Raw genomic sequence first — 12078 nt, 5'->3', positions numbered from 1 at the left:
GACACACTAGATCAGAAGCTTCTCTAGGTACAACCTTGAGGAAAACAAAACCGTAAAGCATGCTTCGGGGAAAAACACCTGGCCAAATAATTCAGATTGAAAGAATACGTTTTTGGAAAGAGCAAGTGCTTTTGAATGAGAGAGAGAGCTTGAATTCCCTTTGGCTACTCATCAGCTGGGTGACTGACTTATGGCAAACTCCAAAGTTTCAGTTTCCTTATCAGCAAAATGAGGCTTCATATCCACCTCTCACTGTTTTGGTCAGGAGAAAAAAAAAAGAATATAGATAATAAAATGTATCCATTAGGATCTCAACTTACAACAGAGGATGCATGCAAAATAGGAAAATTCTAGGAGATTTTTAGGAAGCTATATACAAAAGTACAGAGGCAGAGAAAACAAAAGGAATAAAACATGTGAGGGGAGAGTTGCTATAACCCAACCGGAGAGAAAAAGTCAGACAGAGTTATTTGCCTTTAAAAGAACAGTGACTTTTTGCAGAAGAAGCCAAGCAAATAAATACTCCGACCTCACTCTCTTTTCTCCCTCTGGTCTCCAACCAAGCCTCGGCTAGAGGACATCAGAGCCCACTTGATTTAGCTCTTGCAGATCAGCCTCAAGGGAAGATGGAAGAGTACAGGACAGAGAATAGATCTAAAGGAGCAAAAGGAAGCTTACCACCACATAATAATAGTTCCTAATTGTTGAGCGTTTTCTGTGTAACAGACACAAATACCTTATTTGTGTCAACTCACTTAAACCAAATAATCTTATAAGGCAAATATTACTTTCCCGTTTTAGAGATGAGGAACGTGAGGCTGGCTGTGTGTAGTTAAGTAACTTCCTGAAAGCCTCAGAACAAAGGATGGAAGCAGTTATCCAGTTTGCCAATCTGTGTCTTTTAATTGGACCATTTAGTCCATTTACATTTAAGGTTAATATTGTTATGTGTGAACTTGATCCTGCCATTATGATATTAACTGGTTATTTTGTTCATTAGTTGATGCAGTTTCTTCCTAGCCTCGATGGTCTTTACATTTTCGCATGTTTTTGCAATGGCTGGTACCGGTTGTTCCTTTCCATGTTTAGTGCTTCCTCCAGGGTCTCTTGTAAGGCAGGCCTGGTGGTGACAAAATCTCTAAGCATTTGCTTATCTGTAAAGGATTTTATTTCTACTTCACTTATGAAATTTAGTTTGGCTGGATATGAAATTCTGGGTTTAAAATTCTTTTCTTTAAGAATGTTGAATATTGGCCCCCACTCTCTTCTGGCTTGTAGAGTTTCTGCCGAGAGGTCTGCTGTTAGTCTGATGGGCTTCCCTTTGTGGGTAACCCAACCTTTCTCTCTGGCTGCCCTTAAGATTTTTTCCTTCATTTCAACTTTGGTGAATCTGGCAATTATGTGTCTTAGAGTTGCTCTTCTCGAGGAGTATCTTTGTGGTGTTCTCTGTATTTCCTGAATTTGAATGTTGGCCTGCCCTACTAGGTTGGGGAAGTTCTCCTGGATGATATCCTGAAGAGTGTTTTCCAACTTGGTTCCATTTTCCCCCTTACTTTCAGGCACCCCATTCAGACGTAGATTTGGTCTTGTCACATAATCCCATACTTCTTGCAGGCTTTGTTCATTTCTTTTTCTTCTTTTTTCTTTTGGTTTCTCTTCTCGCTTCATTTCATTCATTTGATCCTCAATCGCTGATACTCTTTCTTCCAGATGATCGAGTCGGTTACTGAAGCTTGTGGATTTGTCACGTATTTCTCGTGTCATGGTTTTCATCTCTGCCATTTCATTTATGACCTTCTCTGCATTAATTATTCTAGCTATCAATTCTTCCACTCTTTTTTTCAAGATTTTTAGTTTCTCTGTGCTGGGTACGTAATTCCTCTTTTAGCTCTGAGAAGTTTGATGGACTGAAGCCTTCTTCTCTCATCTCGTCAAAGTCATTCTCTGACCAGCTTTGATCCGTTGCTGGCGATGAGCTGCGCTCCTTTGCAGGTGGAGATGCGCTCTTATTTTTTGAATTTCCAGCTTTTCTGCCCTGCTTCTTCCCCATCTTTGTGGTTTTATCTGCCTCTGGTCTTTGATGATGGTGATGTACTGATGGGGTTTTGGTATAGGTGTTCTTCCTGTTTGCTAGTTTTCCTTCCAATAGTCAGGACCCTCAGCTGTAGGTCTGTTGGAGATTGCTTGAGGTCCACTCCAGACCCTGTTTGCCTGGGTATCAGCAGCAGAGGTTGCAGAAGATAGAATATTGCTGAACAGCAAGTGTACCTGTCTGATTCTTACTTTGGAAGCTTCCTCTCAGGGGTGTACTCCACCCTGTGAGGTGTGGGGTGTCAGACTGCCCCTAGTGGGGGATGTCTCACAGTTAGGCTACTCAGGGGTCAGGGACCCACTTGAGCAGGCAGTCTGTCCCTTCTCAGATCTCAACCTCCGTGTTGGGAGATCCACTGCTCTCTTCAAAGCTGTCAGACAGAGTCGTTCGGGTCTGCACAGGCCTCTGCTGCTTCCCCTGTTGTTTTTTAGCTATGCCCTGTCCCCAGAGGCAGAGTCTACAGAGACAGGCAGGTTTCCTTGAGCCGCTGTGAGCTCCACCCAGTTAGAGCTTCCCAGTGGCTTTGTTTACCTACTTAAGCCTCAGCAATGGCCGGTGCCCCTCCCCCAGCCTCGCTGCTGCCTTGTGGTTAGATCGCAGACTGCTGTGCTAGCAATGAGGGAGGCTCCGTGGGCGTGGGACCCTCCTGGCCAGGTGTGGGGTATAGTCTCCTGGTGTGCCCGTTTGCTTAAAGCACAGTATTGGGGTGGGAATTACCCGATTTTCCAGGTGTTGTGTGTCTCAGTTCGCCTGGCTAGGAAAAGGGATTCCCTTCCCCCTTGAGCTTCCCAGGTGAGGCAATGCCTTGCCCTGCTTCAGCTCTCGCTGGTCGGGCTGCAGCAGCTGACCAGCACCGATTGTCCGGCACTCCCTAGTGAGATGACCCCAGTACCTCGGTTGAAAATGCAGAAATCACCAGTCTTCTGTGTCGCTCGCGTGGGGAGTTGGAGACTGGAGCTGTTCCTATTCGGCCATCTTGCACCGCCCTCCGGAGATAATTTTTTATTGCACACATTTTGTACTTTTAATTTTTTTACCATGGTCATGTAATAACCTATTAAAAACATAATTTAATTAAGGAAAAAATCGAATTTTGCATTATTATTGACGTTCCAGGGATTCATGTAATTTTAGAAATTGAATGAAAACAATTTTACGTGCATGAAATTCAGCTTTCTTACTCTATACGTCCTGAGTGATTTGCCTTTTTCAGTAACAAAATCCTTTACTATACCAACTTGTTAAATGAATGTCAAATCAGGAGTAAATTTTCCATATGGAACACTAAAAATTCCATATGGAACACTAAAAATTCCATAGTGTTTTAGCCATCCTGCAAAAGCAAAACCTGTAGGTAAAACAATGAGAAAATTATCACCTTGAAACTAGGTAACAGGTAACCCAGAAGGCCAGCCAAGCATAAAATTGCAGCCACAAACAGCTCTGCAGAGAACATCTCAAGAGGGCGGCTGCTGGGTTTTTGTTGTTGTTGTTTTCATCTTTCTTGGCCAAAGGAAGCAGGTGGTAAGAGAACTTAACCACAGCTCCTGAACTCCTTGAGATTTACAAAGCTCTGTCACGTGAGGTAAGACTGTCATTCTTCCAGGTTTTCTTCCTGTCCAGGAAAACGGACACGTTGTTTTTCATGGTATTTTCAAACTGGAAGATCGAGACAGAAACTTTGGTCATCAGGAATGGAGAGACTGCCCAATGAAATGACAGAATTGATCATTAGGATGTTTGTTACTCAAAAAGCCAATCTTTTAAAGAAGGATGCATTAAAATTATTCCAACATGCTAATGTGGCACACTCCTCTGCTGCCTAACGGCAGGTGTTGCTATTAGCAGAGGAAGATTTGTTCTAAGAAAGAATTATTCTAGAGGGCCAGAAAGAACAGGTATTGCTCCACCCGGGTAAACGCTGACTCAACTCTGTAGGACTGGCACACTCTTTCCTCACCTCACCCCTCCTGCCAAGAACAACTTAGATCCAGAAATAACAGAATTAGCGAGAGAAGAGGAAATATGCAGGACGGTGATGATGAGTATGCACGAGGGAGTGCCAAACAGTTTTAATCCTTAATGTTATCCGTCTATTGCTAGAGAAAATGTCTTTCCTTGGAGGAGGCATTGGCACGAGTTACTATAAACTCCCTCTGAATCTTAACACTTCTGGGACGCCGATTCCGCTCCTGGCCTGGGGCAGGGCGTGGGAGCTTGGAAGCCAGCGCTGCGCTCCCCGTGGGAAGCCATCGCCTCCTCCATCAACTCGCGCCCGGGCACTTAGCCCCTCCCGTTTCAGGGCGCCGCCTCCCCGGATGGCAAACCTTATAAAGTGGCGGCGAATAAGGTTCCTCCTGCTGCTCTGGGTTTAGTCCAGCTACAAGGTCAGCGAGATCCCGTGCCCCCCGGAGCATCGCGTGCAGGAGCCATGGCACAGGAGCTATACCACGAGGAGTTCGCCCGGGCCGGCAAGCAGGCGGGACTGCAGGTCTGGAGGATTGAGAAGCTGGAGCTGGTGCCCGTGCCCCAGAGCGCTCACGGCGACTTCTACGTCGGGGATGCCTACCTGGTGCTGCACACGGCCAAGACGAGCCAAGGCTTCACCTACCGCCTGCACTTCTGGCTCGGTAAGGGACGGCGGGCGGCGGGACCCCGACGCGCCAAGGCGGGCGAGGGGAGGGGTCCGAGGGGTCCGAGATTTGCAGACGTGGGAGCAAAGGGGACCGCAAACTGAGCTAGACTGGAGACCTGTCGCGCCATTCGCGCCCCCACTGGGCGGGCCTTTGCGGCCGGCCACTTTCTCCCCGCGGAAGTCAACTCGCCTGCTGCAAACGCGAGGCTCTGGCGTTGTCCGCAATTGACTTACCCCGCAGGCTTTGACCTTTGCCAGGTGTAGTTCCGGGACTTTGGAGCTGGTGACTCTGGCTTCTTCCCCTTTCACCTTCAAGTACTCAAACGCCACCCTTGTCCAGGGGCTCTGCCTCCGCGCACGCCGTCTCTGGCCAAGCCCTGCTCACCTTCGGACAAGCCCAATCCTGCTCTCCCTGTCGGGATGGAGAGGAAGTCATAAAGTTTGGGTGCATCTGCCGCCGCTAGGGAGAAGTCTTTTTCTTTTCCTTCACACATTATTTTTGTTTGATGCTTTCGGGCACTGGCTTATTTTCTCTGTGATTGCAGGGATTATTGTTCTGGGCCTCTTTAAAATAGGATTCTACCCGCACCACGCTGCTTGCGGGTCTGGTAGACAAAAACTCCGCTTCATTAGGAAGCTGACGTCCTCAAATGGAAGCAAGAAAAAGATACAGATATTTTATATATAAATAAATAGCTTTATATGGGTATTTCACATATTTATGTAGATAGACTGCTTTATTGTTATTGTTTATTATTTATTTTAGCAAGGACACAAGATGGAACAGAAACGGTTCCTTCAGCAGTAGTAATTATTTTGAGCCGCATTCGTACCAGGCTGTCAGGACACTGGGCCTTGTGTGTTCTTTTTCCACCTTCTACTTTTACTCATAAACATCCTGAATGTCCAACCTCTCCCCAGGAGGTCTTGTGCCAGTGGGCACACCCTGTCTAACAACATGCCTATTCTCTGAGCCTTTTTGCCTTCTTTTAAAACTGGCTAGCCTGCCCAGTACTCGTGTTTGTTTAGTTTTATCCCTGAGCTTAGGAGGAAAACACACAAAACCACACACACACATACACATTTTTAAGTCCCTGAAAGCCAACATTGTAATCTCTAACACTTGAAGATTTTAAGAAACGAAATAGTAGAAAACATGGAATAGTGACTGTCTAAACACTGGCAAACACCTGGAACAGGCATTTGAGAAATGAGAAATGAAAAATATGTAGATGAAGACTTTTAATTATAACACTTGGAGTCAAAAATTTGTGTTAGTTTGAGGAGGTGGAGAAGGCTCAGCCTGAGTTCTCAACGCATTTTGCTTTCTTGTTGCATTGCTGTTATTCCTATTATAATGCTGTAACACACTGTCATCTATTTGTATTTTGTGCCAGAAAACACTGAAACTTTAATATATAACCCATGTTCAAGAATGAATGATGCCAGATAGAATAATGATGTCCTTACAGAGGACTTTCCATGCGGAACTTAAATCTAATATGAATGAAAGTGTTTGAAATGCCACATTTGCCATTTGAGTAAATTAAAATGTGAAATAATTCCATGTCTTACTGCAGACAGCAGTTAAGTTTGACTTTGTCAGATGACCACAAGGGAGATTTGAACACAGTTCTTTAATTCTATACATTTTTATCCAAGTTGACTTCTTAACTACTATGTTTTGTAGGATTTACAGATTCACCTTATTCACTTAATTATCTACTTAATTATCCACTTGGTGCTCATAAATTTCAAAAATATAATTAAAAATGCTTTGGGCAGAAACATTTATAATCTTAAAGACGTGCTAAAACTGAAGCCAATAACATGTTAATAACAAGCAAATTCATTGAGTAATTATTCAATATGGCCAGTACTGTACAAGGCACTTGTGGATATGAATAATTAGTGAACCTTCTCTGAAAGTTCATCACCTCAAAGGTGCAAAAAGACAAAAAGTGATATAACACAGGTAGAATGTGATAGTTACTATGAAAGCACCAAGTGTCTGTGGTTATTGGGAAACAGAAGCTTTTACAGAAAAAAAAAAATAAAAGAATGAGAGTACTTGGAAGGGTTTTTGTGTCAAGAGAGAATCACGGAGAGAAAAAAGCTTCAAGTAAAATAGTCAACAGGACCTTTAGATGGGATTGCCCAACAGTTCTTCCTACTTCAGTTCCCTAAGAAAACAGAATTTCATCCAGAATAGTATAGTCTAAGACCTAAATTAGGATGAATCCATGAGGATTCATCAGAGAGACAGATTGAGAGAAAGTCCCAGGAGAGAGAGCTGAACATCCAGGGGAAAAGAACATTTGGTTAAAGGGAATCAGCCGGAAGGAAGAGAAACTAAAGTTAAATCGAGATGAAAAAAGGCGCATAACATAGAAATGAAGAAACAGGCCAGGTGGGAGGCAGAAAGGGGAAACAGGAAGAAGTTGGATCTAAAACGAGAGAGAAGAGAGGGAGAGTCGTCTTTCCTGGTCTCTCCTTCCGTGTTTCCATAACACTCGGCATATCTCAGATTATTTTATTGTATTAATATTATGTGCTTAAATGTATTAACATCATATGCTTAAATGCAATGAAAGTAAAAATTTATTGCAAAGAACTTAAATGTTATTGCATTAGCCCTTCTTTAAAAACATTTCAGCTTTGCACCTAGCAGTTTAAATGCATCCATCCACCTTCTGTTTCAGGTTCCTTATAGCACCAAATGAATGGGTAGGTCTAGATAGTAAAACTGCTCCCTGTCACATCCCTAACCTAAGCTACAAACACTTATCCTCATTCTTTCTGTTTGCCAGTTTTAAACTTTACCCAAATATGTTTTAAAGCAGTATACATTTACGTTACAAGTGGGCTGTATCAGGCCTTGTGCCGAGAATCCAAAGGATTGGATTACAATATACGATACAAAGAACTTATATGAAGGACTGGCTAGGATGCTGAGAAACTGGATCATTTACATTGCTGGAGCATGGGGGTGGGTACGTGCAATGGTACAGCACTCTGGTAAAGAGTTTAGTAGTTCCTTACAAAACCAAATAGACTACTACCATATGACCCAGCAATTGCATTAATAGGTATTTATCCCAGAAAAATGAAGTTTTGTGTTCACATAAAAACCTGTACCTGAATTTCCACAGCAGTTTTATTTGAATAAGCAAACACTAGAATCAGCCCAGATGCTTTTCAACAGATGACTGGTTGAACAAGTTGTACATCTGTACCAACTAATACCACTCAGCAATAAAAAGGAACAAATTATTGATACATACAACAACTTGGACAAAGTTCCAGGGAATCATGCTGAGCGAAAAATCCTAAGAGGCTTTATACTGTATGATCCCATTTACATAAAATTTTTGAAATGACAAAATTTTAGATTTGGCATTGCCATTGGTTATGTATTGATAGGGTGAAGAGGGGATGATGTGGGCAGGAGAAGAGTGTATTATAAAAGGGCAACATGAAGGATGTTTTTGGTGGGACTGTACAGCATCTTGATTGCAATAGCAGATGTATAACTTTGCTCATGTGATAAAACTTTATAGAACTAAATTCACACACACACATGAATACAAGTAAAACTGAGAAAATATGAATAAAATAGGTGGATTATATCAATGCCAATATCCTGGTTGTGGTATTCAGTGCTATACTGTACTATATGTTAATATACTAAGCCATACTGTAATTTTACAAAGTGTCACTACTGGGGGAAATTGGGTCTATTGATCTGTGTCTATCCTTCAACAGTATCAATCTGTTTTAATCACATTAGTAAACCTTAGTATCAAGTAGAGTGATTCCTCCCACTTTATGCTTGTTTATCAAGATTATTTTAGCTATTCTAGGGCCTGTGCCACACTATATAAATTTTGGAATAAGCTTGTATATGTCTATAATAAACCTTACTGTGATTTTGATAAGAATAACATTAGGCCTATAGATCAATTTGTGAAGGATTGACATCATTATTACGTGGAGTCTTAAAATCCATGAACACTAAATGTTTACATTTACTTAGGTCTTCATTGATATTTTGCATGCCATTTTGTAATTTTCAGTATACAATTCCTGTACATGTTTTTAAACTATATGCCTGAGTATTTCAGTTTCTTTGGAGTGATTGTAAATAGCATTGCGCCTTTAATTTCAGCTTTCAGCATGTTCATTATTTCTATATAGAAATGTGACTGATTTTTTATGTTACTGATGAATCTTGTATCCTGCTAATTTGCTCAATGTACTTTTTATTTCTAGGAGAGTTTTTTTTTTTGGTAGCTCTCTTAGAGTTCACTATGTAAACAATATTGTTGTCTCTAAATAGAGACCTTTTTATTTCTTCATATTAAATTTGTATGTCTTTTTTTTCTTTTTCTTATTTTATTGCAGTGGTCAGAACTTCCTGTACTATGTTGAATAAGAGTGGTGAGAGTCCACACCCATTTTCCGGATTTTATGGGAAAAACATTCAGTCTTTTACTGTTCAGCATTGTTAGCACTACGTTTTTTGTTGACTCTAATTATCATTTGAAGGTGTTCCTCTCTATTCCTAATTTGGCTTATTTTATTTTATCATGAATGGCTGTTGGATTAACCTAGTTTTAAGCCCCTCTTTTTATCTACAAAATCATTACATCTACAAAATACTTATAGTAATTTGCAGGCTGTACACAAGTCTAACGTAATATAAAATAACATGGCACAACATAGTATAACAGAACATAAAAGATACTGGTAAAATCAGTGTAGGGAAACAACAAATGGAAATCGTAAGCAGATTCATAGGGGAAAATTAAATTGCTTCTTAAGCAGACTTTATACACAAAGTTCATAAGTTTCTAAACACTTTCTGGAATTCCATCATGCTACAACTGAATTTGATTCTAATTTTTGCATCCCAAGACTGACATTGGCTTTATCAAGATCATCAACCTCTTTCAGGCAGCCTGTTTTATTCGTACAGATATCCCCTGGCCAACCACATTACATAAGCATCAGCAAACGATAGCATAATTTAATTAACTTACTTTCAGTTCATTCATTAACTTCATGCCTGTCCATTTACATCTACCTAAAGAGATTCAGGTTTCAACTTGCAGTCAGGTAACGATGTTTATGTCAAATTAATCTTGATTCCAAGTTATCTCTTAAAGCATCATAAAAATCTACATCTACGTCTTTATGGTATTCTCAGTTAGGGTTTGGATCCCAAATTGGCAGAATGACACCAGAGTCCTTTCAGATTGCAAAATTGCTGGTGTGTTAATTACTTAACTTTGACCACAGCAAGTTCACAAAATTGTTATCATGTCAAGTAGTCTTCTAGCTACTGAGTTGTTTTTTTTTTGTTGTTTTTTTTTCCCCCCTCAGAAGATACTTGGTATATGGGTCTCCTTTGAGAGTAAGAGGGGGAATTGTAAGAAATCTGATTCTTTCTTTAATACAGCTGACTGATTTCCCTTCTTCAACTTTGGTGAATACTCTCAATTAGGGTTGTTCATGTGAACTATTAAATTATTACAGCTTCTAAGCTTTTATGCATCAGTTATCCATGGAAGAAATTAACATACCTTGTCACTATAAAATTGTACTTCTGATGAGAGCCTGAGTACAAAAAATTACCCACAAGTGTACTATAGCTTTTAAGAACCTGTGCTTCAGAGTCACACAAACCTACATCTGGTCCTTTTCTCCCAAAAGTTGCTTTATGACCTCAGAAAAGTTACCCAGCCTCTCTAAGCCTCCATTTTCTCTGTTCCAATCTAGTAGAAAATAGGTTCTGCTTTATGAGGTTGCTTGAAGATTAAATGAGATCATCCATGTAAAACATTGGCACAGTGTCTGGCCCATAGGGGTACTATAAATGTATAATGTTGGCCATTATTATTTCTAGAGTCATTTAAGATTTTTATTACAGCTTGGATGTAGTAAAGAGTTTGAAGTGTTTTCCATAAAATGTGAGTACCCCTCCTGACTGTCCGTACTGTGACCTTTATGTACACTACAGACACTCGTTCTTACTAATTGTTTTGACCTTAGTGAAGTTACCTGGATGTGATCTGTATTACAATTGTGAAAATTAAATGTATGTTGTATGTAAAACACCTGGAACAATACCAAGTACATTAACACTTAATAAATGTTAGCATGCGCTTCCTTTGCTCTTCCTTTCCTCTAGAGATCATTATTTCATTCAAACAAAACCAATCAGATAGTGAATTAGGGAAAAAGACCAAAAAAAAGGGGTAAAATTAAATTATATTCATTTTCTCATTGTAAAAACCACTTATTTAATTATGGCTCATGATGTTCATATTTCTCACAAACATTAATTAACATATTGACATATCATAAAACCAAAGATTTATCCTAACAAAGGCTAAACCAGTTGTCAAATGTTTTCATAGCCTGATCTTATTGACCTTACCAAATTAATGCTTACTTAAATCTCATTGGAATAGATTATCTTCCTGAGCAACTTCACACAGCAGTGTTTCTTTTTAAAATTTTAAAAGGAGTTGGAAAAAGCAGAAACAAAAACAGGCCGGGCACAGTGGCTCACATCTGTAATCCCCCAAAATTTAGGAGGCCAAAGCCAGAGGACTGCTTGAGGCCAGTAGTTTGAGACCAGCCTGGGCAACATACAGAGACATTTTCCCTACAAAACACTTTTTTGAGAATTAGCAAAGCATGGTAGTATGCACCTGTAGTCCAAGCTGCTTGTGAGACTGAAGCAGGAGGATTGCTTAAGCCCCAGAGTTTGGGATTACAGTGAGCTATGATTACGCCATTGCACACTCCAGGCTTGCCAACAGAGCAACGCCATCTCTCAAAAAAAAAAAAAAAAAAAAAAAAGGCAAAAAAATTGTTAATTTTTAGCAAAATAATATATTACACTATTTTAGCTTAAAGATCTTTCTGTAGAAGACTGTTGTATTCACACATAATTGAAATGAAAATTTCTGACTCCTTTCATATCAGAAATTCTGCCTTAATCCTTCTTCTTGCTTGATATTTGAGGTGCTGTTGTTCACTATTTTAGGAAAGGAGTGTTCCCAGGATGAAAGCACAGCTGCTGCCATCTTCACTGTTCAGATGGATGACTATTTGGGTGGCAAGCCAGTGCAGAATAGAGAACTTCAAGGATATGAGTCTACTGACTTTGTTAGCTATTTCAAAGGCGGTCTGAAATACAAGGTAAGCAGCTCCCTCACTTTCCATTATGAATTCCTTTCTCCTCTTGTCCATTCATACCTCCTGTCTTTATAGAATGACAGTTGATTGAGGGCACGGTTTTTTGTGTTTTTTTTTGTTGTTGTTTTAATCTGTTTTGTTC

At 40.4% G+C, this 12078-nt stretch overlaps 1 protein-coding gene across 1 annotated transcript in view; it reads left to right on the top strand.

Annotated features, from left to right (window-relative positions):
* Positions 1-4421: 4421 nt before the first annotated feature.
* SCIN (scinderin) overlaps positions 4422-12078 on the top strand; it is an 84746-nt gene continuing 77089 nt past the window's right edge. Inside the window, exons 1-2 of the mRNA XM_023225679.2 lie at positions 4422-4722; positions 11785-11939. Coding sequence (XP_023081447.1) covers positions 4524-4722; positions 11785-11939 — 354 coding nt within the window. The 5' untranslated portion in view covers positions 4422-4523. The remainder of the gene's footprint in view (positions 4723-11784; positions 11940-12078) is intronic.

The sequence above is a fragment of the Piliocolobus tephrosceles genome, chromosome 8 (assembly GCF_002776525.5).
Source record: "Piliocolobus tephrosceles isolate RC106 chromosome 8, ASM277652v3, whole genome shotgun sequence".
Lineage (NCBI taxonomy): Eukaryota > Metazoa > Chordata > Mammalia > Primates > Cercopithecidae > Piliocolobus > Piliocolobus tephrosceles.
The sequence above is the reverse complement of the archived record's forward strand: the minus strand, read 5'-3'. Positions and strand labels throughout refer to the sequence as shown.